Source organism: Perca flavescens, chromosome 8, assembly GCF_004354835.1.
Source record: "Perca flavescens isolate YP-PL-M2 chromosome 8, PFLA_1.0, whole genome shotgun sequence".
In the NCBI taxonomy this organism is placed as follows: domain Eukaryota; kingdom Metazoa; phylum Chordata; class Actinopteri; order Perciformes; family Percidae; genus Perca; species Perca flavescens.
The window spans coordinates 2,341,649-2,361,680 of NC_041338.1; the positions used below are offsets into that span (position 1 = coordinate 2,341,649).

At 41.9% G+C, this 20,032-nt stretch overlaps 1 protein-coding gene across 3 annotated transcripts in view; it reads right to left on the minus strand.

Annotated features, from left to right (window-relative positions):
- Positions 1 to 20,032, minus strand: part of bcar1 (BCAR1 scaffold protein, Cas family member) — an 88,911-nt gene that overhangs the window by 35,678 nt on the left and 33,201 nt on the right. The window contains exon 1 of one of the 3 annotated variants that reach the window (XM_028586377.1): positions 8,112 to 8,448. The exons of the other annotated variants lie outside the window; for them this stretch is intronic. Within the exon in view, the coding sequence (XP_028442178.1) occupies positions 8,112 to 8,123 (12 nt within the window). The 5' untranslated portion in view covers positions 8,124 to 8,448. Of the gene's footprint in view, positions 1 to 8,111; positions 8,449 to 20,032 lie in introns of those variants that run through there. 3 annotated transcript variants of the gene reach the window in all.

Genomic DNA, 20,032 nt, shown 5'->3' on the forward strand with positions numbered 1-20,032 from the left:
GACCATTCAGAGCAGACAGTAGAGGGGCTTAAAGAGACAGGCGCTAAAACGGAGCGTTTCAGACAGAGGAAGAATACAGGTACATTCAGACAGACAGAAGGGGGAAAATAAAGTGTTTTTGAACATTAAAGCATGTAAACATGTCATAGTAAAAACCCAAAATACAAGAATGAATCTGAAAATGAGCATGATATGGGACCTTTAAGGTTCACACTATAACTATGTCAAATTATAAATAGACACTGATGTAATGGATCCTTTTTTGCACCCCTTGGTGCTAAAAACTACAACAAAATCTAGCTTTTCCAAACAGCCCCAGTTTTAGGTGCCCTGCTCACTGCTGCTGCTTTAACAAGTGATGATCCCAGCTGAAGAATTCCTGCCTTCAGGCCATGACTAACAGCAGGAACAACAGCAGGGATTGTGTAGCCCGGAGCACAGGAGGAGCTCGCGGAGGCGTGGCCTGAGTGTTGCTTAACCTGTTGACAGACAACCCTGGTAGGAACTTATGAATAGCTCCCAAACACACAAACACACACACACACACACACACACACACACACACACAAACACACAAACACACAAACACACACCTCTGTGTTTAAGGGCTTTACTAACCTGCACTTATACAGGTAGCAAAGACTTGAGCTAAACTGTGATCACTGAGTGTGTGTGTGTGTGTGTGTGTGTGTGTGTGTGTCAGTGGCAGACAGATTACAGTCTTTATTTCCCTGCCCAAACCATACTTCTAATGAAGTTCAGGTTCAACGCACAAAACACAGAAGCTCAAAACCACAGTGTCATGGAGCTGCATGAAAAGCATTCATCAATATTCTGGAACGCTACACCTCCAGAGAAATGCTCGGGGAAAACAACAGACCAAAAGGTGTATAACTGAAAATGGTTTCACAAAAACAGGGGCATAAATCTCCCCACTGGCGAACTGTGACACTTTGATCACTCACATAAATGTGTTGGGAAAGCTGCAGCTGAGACTGCAGTGTTGACTCTATGATTCAGCACTGAGCGGAGGGGAAAAACATCCAGTGATTCATAGCTTGTTGTTGTCTGCTAACTGTACTATGAAGATACAGGTATATACTGAATACTCTTAGATGTTGGCCAGTTTAAGAGGTACAACAACTTAGAGTTTCCAGCCGGAATTGAGTTTAATCCTCACTGGACTGAAGTGAAGTGTCAAATCACTTAACCCTTAAGGTACACTTATGCTGAGCATGTTCCCCAAGCCTGAGAAATAAGGGAACATTGAGCCACAACATGTAACAACTCAAGCGATCTTGAATAAATTGTTTTGCGCCTGCTTAGATTTAGAGATGAAGGTGGTTTTGTGGTATTTGTAAAGATTTTCCATCACCTAGCATGCAAATCTCTCCAGACCCAGACTCCCACACAGTAGCAAAACTTCCCCGCTGAATCTACCATTTGTGTTTCCACTTTGCTTATTTGCTAAATATGCAAATCATTAAATAAAAGCTGATATTTCCATCCTAAGCTGCAGTTTTTTTCTGGTAAATCTGGCCACTGTTATATCAGCCAAACATTGCAGTTTGGTACAAAAGTTTATATCTGATCTTTGGGAACAGAGTCTTAAAATAATCTAAGCTAAAAGGCCCACTTTATTAGCCTGACAAGCCAGACCCACATCCAGATGTTGGGTCTGGGAACTCACCATTGGTCAGGGCTCAATCCGAGGGGCGGGACAAACGGTTGTCTTTCAAATTCCCTCTGCACCAATAGGATAGATCTACAACCAGGCAGAGCAACGCTATAGTTGATAGATTAATCTTTTGCCGTATCCGCTCGGCAAAACTCCGAACACATCTTCCTTTTTTAAGAATGACTTCAGTGCCGTTCTTTGTTCTTTTCTCAAAGAAAAGCTGAACTCCAAGTCTTCCAGAGTCGCAGCCAAAGCCGATTCCAAAGACGCTGTTTGCCAGCAGCAGCAGCAGCAGCAGCAGCCATGTTCTTTGTTTTCAAGTAGTGGCGAATTCACGCCGAATCGTCGCAACTCTGTCGTCCTTATGTTAAGCCCCGCCCACCGACTCTATACACAACGTGATTGGCCTGACTAAACTTTGGTTTTTCCAGCTCGCAAGCCAACGGAGAGTTGCTAGACTGACCCTGGCTGCAAATTACATTTGCTGCCGATAGGGTGCGTCTAGATTTCTAGGCTACCACTTTATAACTTTTTCAAAGTTTTCGGTCACTTTTAACACATCACGAGAAGCGTAGGGCTGTGCTCGATTGAAGAAATTCTTAGTCGACTAACACTCATTCAATTGTATCGACTAATCGATTAGTTGAGTTAATCAACAGATCTGTAAGTCTGAGTTTCTCTGCAAAGTGTCATGCTAAAGCACCACTTTAATTCTTGTGTTTACCAGAGATGTGCTCGTACGTTTCTTGGAAATTCAGCATGAAAAAAAGCATAAAACGTGACTAATCGAAGTTGACTCAGATCAAAACGACCGATTAGTCAACTAATCGACTAAGAGGGAGCAGCCCTAGAGAAGTGGTCAAAAAGGACCTTTGAACTTTGATTCATTTGTTACACATCAGCAGAAGGGTTTCCATTTAACTCTAATTCCTCCATCTTTCCATCTTTAGACTGTAGATCACACCCAGGTGAACTACAGAAGAGTAGACATTCTAGCCAGGAAGCTTTCTTACAATGACCTGACAACTGAGCCTCTCTGAGTCTCTAGACAAATCCAAAACTGAAAAACGTGACGCTAATTCCAAAAGACAACACAATAAAAACTCTGGGAAAACTTCCTGACCTATTAACGAGTGAAGACAGTAAATTGTTCACGCTCGTTGATTTGCATGGGAGCGCTCTCTGTAATGACCAGTGGGTATTAGTCACCACAACGGGACAAAGCTTCGTCTGTCAGCATTGGTCCACATCTCAGTGTGTCTCAAAGACAGCAGCATTTATGTCCAAAGTAGTCTGGCATTGCCAGACCTTCCTCCACAGCGCTGCGGAGGAAGGTCTGGCTAGTCCACACAGCATTCCTGGGATGGGAGAAAAATGTGCTGTGGTTTATTGGGATATCTTTAAACCATATAATTGGATTCACCCTGCAGAGATATGAGGAGTTCACCACAGTCCCCAGATATCCACCGGAGTTTAAAATTACAACCCAAAGAAAGAGGAAGGTAACGGACATCTGGCGGAATTTCCAGCAGTACCGGAGCAATCCCGGAAATGGAACGTCGTAGATATAGATATGTCCAAAGTGACCGTGGTCATTCATCTGGTAGATTTCACAGACCCAAGAGAGAGTTATGTGACAATACAATTGTCATTTTATACACATTGTAGGTTTGGAGTGGTTACGTTACATAAGAAGTGTTGGGCGTCCTGGTGGCCAAGAGGGTTAAGATGCTGATTGTGTAGATAGATAGATAGATAGATAGATAGATAGATAGATAGATAGGTAGATAGATAGAGATAGATAGATACTTATTGATCCCCAAGGGGAAATTCAAGAATCGCAACGTCATTGAATAATCGATTAGTTGTCAACCCTTCAACATTCACCAACTATATTGATAATCGATGAAAGAAATGTCTGAAATATTTTATATAAAATAAGAAGTTGAGATTGTGCAAGTTCACATCGTGAACTGTTCCATGACCATCTGAGTTGTTGGTGCTTACGAACCAAACAGCTGAGCACCATGTGGTGCACTTAAAATCAATCAATGAATCAATCAATGTACGTAAATAAATGATGTTCCTGTTTTGGCCATGTCCACACTGACGGACATGAAGCTTTCAGAAATTGCTTATTTTTCTCTCTATTTAAAGAGCCCTTATTATACTTCTTTTCAGCATCATATTTGTAATCTCGGAGTCTACTAGAACAGATTTACATGCTTTGATGTCCAAAAAACATATTATGCCCATGCATACTGCTGCAGCTGCTCTGTCTGAAACACTCAGGGCCAGATGTACGTACATTTGCGAAAGTAGCGTTATTAGCGCCATGGCCAATCCCCAGAAAGCGCACGGTGCGATACTTCAGCTTATGTTGTATTTACGAAACCTGCAGTTCATCGGGTAATCAGCGCCTTTCTCTGCCCACTATACCTTAAATTGCGCACATTTAAACGCGCAATTGAATGGGCGATGTCAAATAAATCCTGCTTGATGCGTGTTATTTCGGCATTAGTGGTGGGGAAATGTATGTATTGACTAGTGCGCTGTAGCAAAGCGTTAAGTCCTGGTGCTATGATACGGCTGAGTGCAGACTGCTGATGCTATGACTGTTTGAAATGATCCTGATGACAATATTTGTAATGTAGCGAGGAGTTTAACAACTGCTGGAATGGAATATGAACGCTGAGTCGGAGATTCAATGTCATCTTTGATTTCTTCCAGTAACTGTAACGCTGAATGATTTTGTGTTCACTCAACTGAAAAAGTGTGATCCTTGTGGCAAAAATCGTTTCAGCTCGTCTCCTTGGCCTACGTCTTGCTTGGATTACTGCTTTCCATTTCACCAGGAGTCATATGCCAGGAAACCCGCTTCCTGGTTTACACCTGCTTTTAAGAGGCGGAGAATTTTCACCGCAAAATCGAGGCGTGCTGTCACGGGCGTTTCTTTGTACATACCGCACAATACATAATTAGGCGCATTTTATGCTTCCCCTCCCATCTCTTTATGGGAAACTCCCACTTTCCCCTTGATCCTCCCGTGAATGCATATGCATGACACGGAAAAGCGCAATTTGCCATTTTCAGTTCCCGCGACAGGCAGTCTGCGCTTTTACCTCAGTGCGGCCTGTTTGAACATACCTCGCCATGCACGTTGTGAAACAAATACGCCTGAAGTGGCCGCGTGGAAGTGTTAGTACATCTGGCCCTCTGTCTGAGCTCTTGGCCCGCCTTCCTGAAAAACCCAGCCTGCTATGATTGGTCCGCTGGCCCACTCTATTGTGAATGGTCACCCAATTTCAAACAAGCCACTGGGCAAGCTGCGCTTGCTCAGGCAGCACCAATGGGCAGCACAACTGAAAAACTGGGCTGGCTTTCTCCATCAGTGACATCACTAATGGAATCTCAAACACGAATGTGGGCAAGGCGTTTTCAGGCAGTTGAGAAAAAGTGCTCTGTTGGAGAGAAAGCTCCATTTGGGGTGACATTTTTTTTTTTTGTACTTTATACATCAATTCAAAATCCCAAAAAAAGGGTGTCTTTCAGGTACAGCATGGACATGCAAATCACAGCCCACAAACATTCACACTGGTGACAGTATAAATATCTGACACACACATAAATATGGTCCTACCCACTGTCCTCCTCCTGAACACAACTATGCATCTAACATGCTAACATTCTAGAGACCATCAGGCATAGATATTTAGTTGCCCAAAACTGTCCATCCCGGCGTCTCCAAAGCCTTTTCAGGTGCTCTGTGCGGTGTCCCAGACCCTCCTGGTATGTGGGTCAAAGGTGACTGTGTCTGAGTCACATCTGCTGACATGTCTGAGTCACATAGGGGCTCTAATGCTTCTGTCCTGGGACACTCTGTCAGGATCTGGGTGGAAACAGTGTTCAGGGTCTAAATGAGAGAATATAGAGCAGAACTTTACTGACTGACTGTCCTGTGTTCTGGTTGGCTGATTCACTGCTCCACTGACTGACTGACTTTATGGGTGGCACCTGTGTGCGCTTTAACTGAGGGGGGGGTCAGGGAAGATGACTGTGTTCAGTGGATCTGTTTGTGTGTGGTTTGGTGTAGATGGGGGTGGGTAGCTAATCAGTGTGTGTATGTGTGTGTGTGTGTGTGTGTGTGTGTGTGTGTGTGTGTGTGTGTGTGTGTGTGTGTGTGTGTGTGTGTGAATACGTGCGTGCGTTCGTGCGTGTGCCAGGCCTCCATGACTTGTTAGTGAGTCAGACTATAACTTGGCCCAAACATGTCCTTCTCTACCTCCAACAATGGATCCAATAGGACAACTTTAAAAAAATCAAAGTCACCTAGATGTTTATGACATATTTATCAAAGTCATGTCTTTTTTGCATTTTTTTGACCACGTTTCTGGCTCCCAACTCATAAGTACTTAAAAGATAGAAGATCTCTGTCTACTTCAAATAACTTAATGCTATGATATGGGTATATGAAGTGGACAGGACTGTACAATAGGGTGTTGCCATTGGAAATATATTGGACATGGTACAATAGCTACGTGACGTCATATTCATCATCATCATCACAGTCCTCATGTGCTCCCTTCTTCAGTGCACTCTTAAAATCTGTATTGTAACAGTCATAGCAGGAGTTATTTAATGTAATAAATGAAGATAGAAAGACGTTAAGGGCCCATATGAGAGATTCTGGTTCCTACGACTTCCAGTCTAACCTGAAATGGACACAATCAGAGCTGATATTCAACACACGTACAGATCATATTGGTAAGCCCCTGGCTTTAGGTCCTGATCCTGACATGTTGCCATGGAACACGGCTTTTCTTTAAAAGATTAATACAAATTGGAAAAAAACAAACTAATCTTTTCTTTCTGTATCTGCCTCTTTCCTTTCAAGTTGAACGCTTCTGACGCTATGCATGTAACTCTCAACGCTTTACTTCGTTTACTTTGAGGCCATTTATTAGTGAAAAATTGACATTACGTCTGAATAAACAGCGAGAATGAGCAGACACAACATGGCAGCGTTGTACAGTCAATGGCAACGCTTCGACACGGCTGCCTCCCAGTTCTTATTTTATATTAATTACACACTAGTTACTGCCGTGTAATTACTCCTTACACACACAGCGATCCGCTCCGCAGCAGTTCACTGTCTGCCACATTCCTGACTGTGTAGTTACCCTAAACACACACACACACACACACACACACACACACACACACACACACACACACACAGTGGTATGACATGAGCAGTGAGCCAACAGTGACGCAGAAGCCTCTTTCAAACAATAGCAGGGAAGGACTGTTGCTCCTTTTTCTTTCTTTCTTTTCTCTCCCTCCTTACCACACCATTATTCTCTTCCTCCAGTCAACCAGTCCCCTCCGTGTCTCTCCGTTTTACTGAATCAATGTCATATCCAACACGATACTTGCACATATCATGGTCCTGCCTCTGTCTCTGCCCTCGTTTTACTGAAGCATTTTTTTCTCTGCCTCTGTCCTCTGGCCATGAAACCTTCATTTCTCTCCACTTTCCTCTGAGTCAGCAGAAAGACAGGCCACAGCTCTCTCTCTCTCTTTCTCTCTCTCTCTCTCTGTCTCTCTCCTTTCTTTCTGCCACAAACCGGACGACGGCCCTGTGCTGTGTTTTCCCATTCTGTGTAGCGGTGCATTCAAGGAAGAAAGTTGAAAAGAAAACATGCGCAGTGAGCTCTCAGGAGGATTACAGTCACAAACTTTTACTGAATCCATCAAATTTGCAACCTAGAAATGTCACATCTTTTCATGTTTGACTTATTTCTTACAGCATATAGCTTCCATTTTATTCTGTTCAATGGCCTAACAAAGAAAATTCTTTGACTTAAAAAACTCTTTCCGTACAAATCAAGACAACAGATTACTCGAGGAAAAACAGGAGGAACTTTGATCACCTTTTTTGTCACTGCACATTCCTTTACAGGACAGTGAAGTTTCCTCGACCTGTGTGTGTGTGTGTGTGGGGGGGCGCAAAGGGTTTAAAGTCACACACACACACACTCCCCGCTGAGAGCCAACAAAAGGTAGGAATCCGCAGAGAAAATGTTAACTCCAGCTTCCTTCTCCTCCCCCTTCACATTTTCCTTTTCTTCATACTCAAGTTCCCCACCCTCCCCACCTCAGTCCATGCACAGCTGGGGTATAGCAGGTCCTGCTAAAACACACACACACACAAACACACACACACACACACACACACACACAGAACCACAGGGGATGAAGGAGTAGACAAACACCAAAAAAGGCACAGGACTCTTATAAAGCCAGAGAGTGCCACAGAGGCAGTGATTTAGCATGGACACACTTGAATCTTCTTCTTAAACACACACTCACACACACTCACACACACTCACACACACTCACACACACTCAAACATACAACACACACACTCACCAGATAGTTCATTTTGTCCCTGCTGCAGTGGGGCGGCTGTAGCTCAGCCCCTGTGAGACACTTTGCCAACTCGATCCTCTGCCGAGAGTAGATCCCAAAAGATCCCAAAACTACTCCAGGTCTCCTCCTCCGCCCTCCTTCCTTCCTTCCTTCCTATGTCCCTGTGTCCTCCCTCCTTTTCCTTCCCTGTGTCTGTCCTTGTGTCCCGTTCAGTCTTGTGTGCAGGAGTGGAGCAGATCCCGACACATTCTGTCGCTATGTGATCTCACACAGCAAGAATGAGACTGCTGCTTGGCCCGTTTACTTCTGCCCCGCTCGCCCCTTCTCTCTCCCTTGATCTCCCTCCCTCTTTCTCTCTCTCTCTCTCTCTTGCCTGAGGAAAAGAGGAGGAGCGTGTAACCCGAGACGTCACTTCCTGTTGGATCCTGATATTCCCTGTATCCAGTCTGGCCATTGGCTCGAAGGAGCTCTTCTCATGCAAACGAGCTGTGCCCTCCCACTGTCCTGTCTCCCCCCTTTCTCTCTCTCCCCCTGGCTGTGGGAGACTGCCAGTGCTGGTGAATCAGACACAGTGAAGTGCACGTGAGTGTGAGGCAGCATTACCTCATCTCTAATAGTCTCTGGCCTCAGATCGGTGGTCCTGCGTCACCCTGCCTTAACCCTTGTGTTGTCCCCGTTTTCAAAGTTTTTATATGAGAAATATGGGTTTCTTTCAACCAAATTGCCCCAAAATAACTTGGATGCATGGATATACGTTGTATGGAACCTAAACAGTACAGTAGTACATATAGGTTATGTACTCATAAAACGATGGATTGGAAAGTTTGTAAGTACACCAGAAGTTTATGAACACTTGCCTGCTCTCTTCTGCTCTCTGCTGTTGTTGCTGCTGTGAGACGAGTGCTTAGGGAAGTCTACAAATTACAACACCAAAAAGAGATGCAACAAAACTATTTTTTAATTTAACTTTTTTTTTTAAAGTAAGTGCTGTAGTATAACTAGCAGGAGACAAGTAATAACTGAGATAAGTTTGGAGACATTACCTTATTTAATCATTAAATTAATAAATATTTTTGTTGTATCTCTTTTCGGTGTAGTAATTTGTAGACGGCCCTAAGCACTCGTCTAACTGCAGGTAGCAGCAGCAGCAGCAGCAGCAACAGAGAGCAGAAGAGACCAGGCAAGTGTTCATAAACTTCTGGTGTACTTACAAACTTTCCAATCCATCGTTTTATGAGTACATAACCTATATATACTAGTGTAGACCTTTGGTATCATTTCGGGCATTATTAGTGGGGTCATTTACGAGATACAAACGTGGATCCATTAGCCCCTGCGCTAAGCTTTTCAGCTGATAACGCTACTCTACGCTAACTCTCCCAATGTTAGACCCAGGTGAAAAAAGCTTCTGGGGGGGTGTTTGGCTCGAGGTCATGGTGCAAAGGACCCTAGGGTGAAATTACTCCGAACCATCACTTTAAGCCCATGTCAAAAAACTTGTAATCCATTATATTTAACGTGTCCAATTGTTTTCTATTACTTAATATGTATATTTAATTGGAAATTCATAGGAAAGTTAAATGTTTAGGGCTGATCTTGACTAAAGAAAGTCTTAGCTGACTAACACTCGACAAAATAAGAGTTTATTTGCAAAACATCATGTGCAAAATTATCGTTCTCCTCGATTACTCTGTTTGTGTGACATTTAGAAGCCAAAATCGTAATCACGATTAAAATTCCATTAACTGCACAGCACTACCCAGAGAAGATGTTGGACACACACACACACACACACACACACACACACACACACACACACACACACACACACACACACACACACACACACACACACACACACACACACTTACTTAGGTTACTAAGGTTACTTAGTGTGTCTCAGAGAGAGGACAAACACACAAATAACGTGTATAGACAACACTACAATGTGACACACACATTTATCATTGTAACCAGCTAGCTAGCATGAATGAATGAACACACACACACACACAAACTTATGTATGTATGTATGCATGCATTTATAGAATGAGATGCATGAAAGATTGAACCTAAGCGCAGACAGCATGCACGCACGCACACACACACACACACACACACACACACACACACACACACACACACACACACACACACACACACACACACACACACACACACAGCAGGTCATGAACCCACTCTCTGAGGGTCAGTGGGAGAGTTTTGCAACAGGAAGCAGAGGTGTGCATCGACTGGCCATTGGAACCACGTCAATACACGCTGATTAGGGAGTGCTCTATGGACTATCAATAACCAATAAGCACTGCTCATTTTATCATTCATATTCAGACAGGAAAGTGAAAAAAAAGTGAAATAACACAAGAAAAAGTAAAAATTGAATCAAATGTGGAATAGAAAAGATAGAGGCAACACAGAGCGGTGGGGATCACAGTGTACTAGGGGTGTGACCAGACACCCAGCTCACGAGATCGAGAGAAGATTTTAACACTATTTTTCAGAAAACTACAATGAAGAAATAAGGCTGGAAAAATAGTCCCCCCACATCATCACATACCCTTCACCATACCTAGAGATTGGCATGGTTTTTATTTCAGTTAGCCTAATAGCTGGTTTGATTTGCACTGAGAGATGATTTTATGGAAAGTACCCCATGATAATCTCTAGGTATGGTGAAGGGTAAGTGATGATGTGGGGGGGCTATTTTAATTCCAAAGGCCAAGGGAACGTTATCAGGATGGATAGTATCCTGGATCCATGAAATAACTGGCCTTTAAAAATAAACATCTGCCTGCCTCTATGGGAATTTAACATAGGGGTGGACTGACTTTTGTTGCCAGCGGTTTAGACATTAATGGCTGTGTGTTGAGTAATTTTGAGGGGACAGCACATTTACATTGTTATACAAGCTGGACACTTAATACTTTACATTGTAGCAAAGTGTAATTTCTTCAGTGTTGTCGCATTAAAAGATATAATGAAATATTTACTAAAATGTGAGGGGTGTACTCACTTTTGTGAGATACTGTAAATTAAAATGACAACAACAGAGCAACTCTGGGTCCAGACTTTGGACTTAAACGTGGCTGGGGCATCTGTCCCAACCCTAACATAGCGTTGCAGAGGAAGGTCTGGCAAGTCCACACAGCATTCCTGTATGGGAGAAAAACGTGCTCTGGTTCAAAACAGTTCAAAAGTTGTTTTAGTTGTGCGAGAGAAAACTCTGTCTGGATTTACCCTGCAGAGATCTGAGGAGCAATTAACCATGGTCCTCACAAATCCACAGGAGGTTAGAACGCCAACACAAAGAAAGAGGAAGGGGACGGACATCCGGCCCAAATGAAGGACATCCGGCGGAATTTCCAGCAGCACTGGAGCAATCCAGGAAATGGTTAACTGGTTCTACAGAAAAACCTGGATCAACAAGATTTGTAGGGTGTCCAAATATTTCTGTGTGCCCTCTGGTCCTCCTGCCTGTCCTCTAATATTTGAACAACAGTAGTCACGTTGTGTCTGATGCCAACCATCCAGCAGAACATTCCTCACACACCTACACACACACACACACACACACACACACACACACACACGCACACACCACGGCCTGGCCACTACCTTCTCTGACCGCCACACTACACAACTGCCTCTGTCACGCTGACCTATAAATGACAAGTGCATGCCACACACACACACACACACACACACACACACACACACACACACACACACACACACACACACACACACACACATACAGTCATTGAGGATTAAGCGATGTAGGTCAATGTGAACGTGAATATGGTAATGGTTCTATTGGCGAAGTGGCTTCATGAACACTCCGTTTCTGTCTCCACTCTCAGTTCAGGGTAAGGAGCGCTGGCTCAACACAGCCAGTCAAGTCCATGACAGGGGTGCATGATATATTGACTCAATATCATTATCGCGATATCACGTTGCGCAATATTATATCGAAAGTGTTGCAATAAGTATGCAATATTTTATTTATTTTGTGAAGCGTATGGAGCTAAATTAGGGCCAAATGTTTTGTTAATTTGAAAAAAATATATATAGTTGAAAAACTAAAGCTTGAAATTGAAAATTTAAGTTTTGGTCAAAACTTGGAAAAAATAAAACCATGTATTCAAACTAAAAATAAGTGTACCAATTTTTCTTTCAGTTTGAATAAAATATAGATTAAATTCTGGAATTATTTTGAATAAATTATAAATTTTCATTTTTCACTTTTATATTTGTTTTCAGTTCCACATTTCATGTTTTCAGATTCAAAACTTATTTTTTTACGGCTTCAAATCTTTTTTTTTTTTTTTTTTTCAAATCTTTTTTTTTTTCGGTTTCAGATCTGTTTTTCACTTTCAGATCTTTTTTTTTCGGTTTCAGACTTTTGGCCCTGATTTTGCGTAGGGGGCGTGGCTTCAACTTAGAGGGGCGTGGCATTATGAGTGACAGCCTAACAAAGAAGGCAGAAGACTCCTCTGTCATGTTGCCTTCAGGAAATGGTGTTACTGTGAGAACTATGACTGAATGCTTTCTATCCACTATATACATGTGATTTTTACTTAACAAAGTGATGCCAGTGACAAAGATCCATTTAAAAAATTGTTTTGGACAACACATGGTACCAATTACACTATAAGAGCAATAAACTGTGCCAGATTGTGCAGTTCGGCAGGAACAATGACTTCTCCTACTTCCATATACGACTTTGAATGTAGCACCACAGTATTCACTCGGCAGTCAGCATAGCATCCGCTCCGCCAAGGCAACATGCTGGCGCAGCCCACAGGTAAGACATGTGAAACATATTAGCCTTTTTGAATAGATACTTTGGGACATTATCCCCGCAGTGGCATTTTTTTGTCATTAACACATAAAGGGAAAATAGGTGGACAGCTGGAAATGATGCATCGCTAGCACTAACGTTAGCTTCACACTAGCTGGTGTTTTTACACTAATGTCAGTGTCCAGCTCAAGTTTTTTGACTTTAACGTGTAGTGGTCTTTGTTAACCTCTGTTTGTCAGAATGACCATAACTCGACAGTAGCTGCCTGCAGCCGTACAGCCTTATAAATGTAAAACATTATAGATAACTAACATTGCTAGTGTTACCTTTTCATGGTTAGTTTAAACAACATAACTTGTCCTGGTCCGCTTTGTTAATCAATCAATCAAAGCTTTTATTACGGACACACACGGTCCAGAAAAAAGACAGTAAGACATACAAATACAAAAAGACAAGTTAGTGTATTCTGATACTTAAGTTAGGCTGTGGTAGAAGCCTTCAAAGTTTGCCCACTTGGCATATTTTGTAAGGCATAACTGTCATGCTGTTACATGTAACGTTATAGTGTAAAACGTAATTTATCAGGCCAGAGCATTAATGTAAAGTTATATTTGTCTACTCTATAAAAAGAGACCTTCTTCACTGCAGCCACTGTCGAGTTATGGTCATTCTGATAAACAGAGGTTAACAAAGACCACTACACGTTAAAGTAAAAAAAACTTTAGCTGGACACTGAAATTATGGTAAAAACACCAGCTAGTGTGAAGCTAACGTTAGTTAATGCTAACTTTAGTGCTAGCGATGCTTGATTGCCAGCTTTGTCCAGCTGTCCACCTATTTTCCCTTCATGTGTTAATCACAAAAAAAAATGCCACTGCGGGGATAACATCGCAAAGTATCTATTCAAAAATGCTAATATCTTTCACATGTCCTACCTGTGGGCTGGTGCCAGTGAATACTGTGGTGCTAAAGTCATACATGGAAGGGGGAGAGGTCATTGTTCCTGCTGAACTGCACAATCTGGCACAGTTTATTGCTCTTATGGTGTAATTGGTACCATGTGTTGTCCAAAACAATTTTTTAAATGGAACTTTGTCACTGGCATCAGTTTAAGTAAAAATCACATGTGTATAGAGTGGATAGAAAGCATTCAGTCATAGTTCTCACAGTAACACCATTTCCTGAAGGCAACATGACAGAGGAGTCTTCTGCCTTCTTTGATAGGCTGTCACTCATAATGCCACGCCCCTCTGAGTTGAAGCCACGCCCCCTACGCAAAATAAGGGCCAAAAGTCTCAAACCGAAAAAAAATGATCTGAAAGTGAAAAACAGATCTGAAACCGAAAAAAAAAGATTTGAAGCTGTAAAAAAAAAAAAGTTTTGAATCTGAAAACAGGAAATGTGGAACTGAAAACAAATATAAAAGTGAAAAATGAAAATTTATTCAAAATAATTCCAGAATTTAATCTATATTTTATTCAAACTGAAAGAAAAATTGGTACACTTATTTTTAGTTTTAATACATGTTTTTATTTTTTCCAAGTTTTGCTTAAAACTTAAATTTTCAATTTCAAGCTTTATGTTTTGAACTATATATATATTTTTTCAAATTAACAAAACATTTGGCCCTGATTTAGCTCCATAGAGCGCGGCTTCCCATCCGTTGGCTGTGTGGCTTAGTTTTGTTCGATTTAGAGCCCACTTCAAACGCCATAATGATCATCATTTCATCGGCCAGTTACCGTGTCACTCGCACATGTTAGTGCACGTCAGCGCACGGGACCACTACGTGACAAACCCTATGGAGCAACAAAACTCAGAACAAAGCAGAAAAGCTAAAGAAAAGTTGTGTCCTGTTCTCTTTATTTATATATTTGATACTGTCCAACCAATAGAACATGTCCTGTTCTCTTTATTTATGTATTTGATACTGTCCAACCAATAGAACCTGTCCTGTTCTCTTTATTTATGTATTTGATACTGTCCAACCAATAGAACATGTCCTGTTCTCTTTATTTATATATTTGATACTGTCCAACCAGTAGAACATGTCCTGTTCTGTAGACATGGTATTATTTATTCATGTTGGACCAGTCCAATATGACCGTTAGTTGAAATAAACCTTGTGTTGTAAGAAACTTGTTTTTTTTGTTTTGTTATGAATCTATTTGGATGCATTTTCCCATAACTTTTGTAATTTTACATAATGTTTAAAAATATCAAAATTAATATTGATATCACATTATTTATAATAGATATCCCAATATCACATTTTGTTAATATTGTGCAACCCTAGTCCATGATTCCCAGAAAACCTTGTTTTCCCTCTGGGGTCTGGTGAAAATGGACAACCAAGCAGCTATGATTAGGGTCGGGTACCATTTGGATTTGTCCCGATACCGGTGCTAAAACAGTACTTCTAAAACGGTGCAGGTGCCTAAACGGTACCTGAACCTATGCTTTAAAATAGAGATATAAAAAAACAACAGTCCATTAAACATTAAAGACATTAAAGAACGCCTTGTTTATTGCTAAGGCCATGTGGTCAAATTTTAATGATTTATTCAAAATGAAATAACAATAACTCACAATAATACAATAACTCACAATCTAATTACTCCCGCTGTACAAAAGTGAAGTGTAAATCTCCCGGGTTACGGGCACTGCCATCTTGCAGTAACTGTGCAGTACCCATACACCCAGCCGACCAACAGCGAGTCAATCCTGGCTGTCAATCATGACGTTTTTATAGCATCAAATAATAAAACCAAATCAAAAAATGACTACTTGAACAGACATCAGCGTGATCACAACTAAGGACTAAAGGCATCCCTGTCTTTCTAAATTTCCAGATTTTGTTCCAGATCTTTCTATGTGTTGCTCTTTCCTGACTCTTTCTTGACTAAGTTGCGTGACTGAAATAAATGAATTCCTCTTGTTCTTCTGCATCCCAGCCCTTCACTCCAGTGTGGATTCAATCTCATTTAATTTAAAAGTAGAATCAGATGAATGACAGTGTGTGAGGATGAGCATCTCGTCTTCTCGCTTCACTCTTCCTCCATTCTCATGGTTAATAACTTCATTAACCCCTGTCAGCTCTCGGCTCTGGTCCGGCGGCTGACACACACTAACTGTGGAGCTTGGAGTGCGTGTGTGTGTGCGTGTGTGTCTTCATTATTTAGGCAGCTTATTATAACAGCAAGTGATCTCCCTCAGCCCCGAGCACAAAACACTAATGGCTGCTCTTGGGTGAAACCTTGTTGAACGATTTCTGTGATGTTCACGAACTAACGCTATCTCCACAGGCTGATGACCATTTCCAACCCGCCCGGGCTCATAGAAGCCTTTAGCTCTGACCTAAAACACATTTCAAACCAAGGAAATGAAACAAGGCTGTTGTTTTTGTGAAGCTGACACTTTGGAGGTACAAGGTTTCTACCTGACAACTGTGACGCATGCAGGCAGAGCTGTGCACGTGTTTCACAAAAATCCTAATAACTGTGACATTTGGTGCTAATACCTGAGGCCAAACATTATCTCAGGGCGGCTATTTTTAATTCACCACAAGCAGTAGTGACGGGACAGAAGATCATTGTATAACACACACACACACACATACACACACACAGTCACACACACACACACACAGACACACACAGTCACACGCACACACATACACACACACACAACACACATACACACACACACACAGGCATAATAGAATTTGTGTTTGTCCCGATATGAAGCTCATTTCCTGTGATGTCGTGTGTGGTGAGTCAGTGATTTTTAATACTAAATTTCTATTGTTTGCTTGTGTGTGTGTGCGTGTGTGTGATGCTACAGTTTGTGATCAGCATCTTATTTCATCTTCACTGTCTAAAACCATATGCAGACCCTAACTTCTGTAAACTGCACAGATCACTTCTTACTGCAGTAGGAAACAACAGATTTTAGAGATGTGTGTGTAAAATGGAATATGGAACACACACACACACACACACACACACACACACACACACACACACACACACACACACACACACACACACACACACACACACACACACACACACACACACACACACACACACACACACACACACACACACACACACACACACACCCACCAATTTGCCCACAGGGATAAATGAGGATGTTTTACTGTCATGCTCTGAATCTGGTTTCTGAGTGGCTATAAAATGTCCTCACTTGACTTTCTCAATGTTTTTTTTTTTTATGTTTTATGAATAAAAGTAAATGGGATTTTTTTTTAAATGAGCAGCAGAAAAAATTACCTTTAAGTCTGAGTAAAAACAAAATCTCTACAAATGTACTAACATCATTACTACAGCCAGTTGTTCTTACATGTCACATAGTAATTAATTGGTTAATAACTTTATGTTGACGTACCAGAAATGGCAGAATTAAACCATGAGAGCACATTGCAGCACACTGGCACACCACTATCTGCACTTCCTCTTCAAAGAAGGCAAGCCTTTGGTGCATTATGGATCCAATAACTTAATTATTAGCTTTGCAAGATGAAGGATGAATAACATCGTATTCCATCATACAACTAACGTTAGCAAACGGGCCAACCAATGAACACTGTAGCATTTAAAACAGCCATCTCTGATCAGATGTAGAAAACAACTTGGTTACAGTCTGTTTAATTTCAAGACTTGCATCATGAGATTCCCGCCATACTAAAGTTTATTCTTTCCATACGCTGTGTGTTAGGCTGTGTGTTGTCTGTGTGTTGGGCTGTGTGTTGTCTGTGTGTTGGTTGTGTGTTGGGCTGTGTGTTGGGCTGTGTGTTGGGCTGTGTGTTGGGCTGTGTGTTGACTGTGTGTTGTCTCTGTTGTCTCTGTGTTGTCCGTGTGTTGGCTGTGTGTTGGGCTGTGTGTTGGGTTGTGTGTTGGCTGTGTGTTGACTGTGTGTTGGTTGTGCACTGGTTGTGTGTTGGGCTGTGTGTTGGCTGTGTGTTGGCTGTGTGTTGACTGTGTGTTGGCTGTGTGTTGGCTGTGTGTTGGCTGTGTGTTGACTGTGTGTTGGGCAGTGTGCTGGTTGTGTGTTGGGCAGTTTTTTGGCTGTGTGGTGGGCTGTGTGTTGTCAAACATGTTTGAAATGATCAGGACAGCCCAGAGAAGTCTGAAGTCAGACAGACTTCCTGCTAAAAGAGGGGGTTGGGAAAGTTCAGAGTGAGGGTTCATCCATGTGCACACACGCACATGCATGCATGTACATAGAGAGGGAGTGAGTGAAGGGGGTTTTGCACAAACAATCCCTATGTCAGTGTGATGTCAGAGTTTGGCGAGGTCAGGGGTCAGGCACAAAAAATGATGTGACGGGTTGATTAGACCTCTCACACACACACACACACACACACACACACACACACACACACACAAGAAGTTAACACTTTGTCACAAACTGACGATAAGAAGAGCCACATCAGAACTGAAAAAAATATAATAAAAAGAAGAACATTCAAGTGAAATCATAAAAGAAGCTTTTGTACAAAAGGCTTGTGCAGTTGTGTCTCTCATGCCTCCATCCTGGAGGTCAACAGTCTTTATCAGCTGGTAATCTCTTTCAATATGGGCCTGCAACGTGTGAATGCATGCTATTCACTGCACAGTAACAGCCATTCAGAGCTGTCGGGGCCATTATCATAAAACTGTGGCATGAATGCCACCCTGTCAGTGTGACATAAAGAAGACAAAACACACTGGATTGCCTATTGAAGAGACAGACACACTGTCTTTACAGTGGAGTGTCAGTCGCACTCTGATGGGACGCAGTGTGACGGACACTACGTGTGTGTGATCCAGGCATGTAACTGAATATGTGATGGAAGGGAGTATCAAACCTCAATACCTTTTGGTACAGACAGTAACTGTGTCTGTAGCAAATCAAACACTGCCAAGTATCAAAAAAGTTACCAAAAGAATGTTGTTTTATTAAAAAGTCCCACCTTACCACCCCTACTGGTGATTATACTGAACTGATGCTCACAGACTGACAAGAGTGGAGGATCAGTCACGCCAGAAGCAGCACTTTGTTCTACTGTGTCAGACAATCAGCTCTTTGACAGTGAAGCAAAACGACAGCCGCTACAGGGAGCAGCCTATGGGATGTGTCGAGCATGGACCCAGTCACCTTCCTGTGTCACACACCATCCTCTGGATGTACATGGCTGCCTCTTCTGCAGCCAGCACAATAAACGGAAGTAAAGCATTGCTTCTTCTTAAATTACTTCTACAACCAACTGTCTTCTTTTTCTCATATTATATCATGTCTTTTATGACATTACTGTGTCCAGTGTACAGAAAGTTGGATCAACCAATGAGCTTGTTTGAAATGCAGAGCCACACAGCACATTGTCAAGATGGGTTTCCCTCAGTTACCCACAATGTAGTCTGGATTAGGGCTGCATAATTAATCACAATTTTATCAAATTTGCAATATGAATATCCAAATCGCAGGTGGGGGCGCAATATTTGGCAAATTTGTGTCAAACCATTCTGAATTAAGTATTGTGGTGCTGCAGAGATGTCCCGGCCTACTAATCCTATTCTACAGACATCTTTGTTTGGTACAGAATCTCACAAAAAAATCACACTATAATCATTAAAAAAAAAATTATTTGGATATTTTTCAATGAAAACGGGAATAATTATACAAAAATTATCATTTCCTCCAATATCGTGAATCATATCACAATCACAATATCAGTCAACCTCATATCGTGCAGCCCTAGTCTGGATCAACGGAAGAACATTTCCAGGATAAAGCCTGACCTGCCACTCTCTCTGTGTGTGTTGCCATTTTCTAACAACAATCTCCAAGCTAACAAGTTACACGCTGAAAATGTAAGAAAAAGTTTTGAAGAAAATTTAAATGTGGATGGTGCATCAAGTCATACCTGCTTGGTTCCTTCGGGGAATGATTGTAAATATTTACAAAGAATATGTTTAGGGCATTTCCTCTCTAACTGGGAGGTTTTGGGACCGATTGGTGGGATTGCTGTGGACGAAGTACACACAGAGATACACTGGTAAAAAAATATGGACGACACATCTCCACTTCATCCCACTGT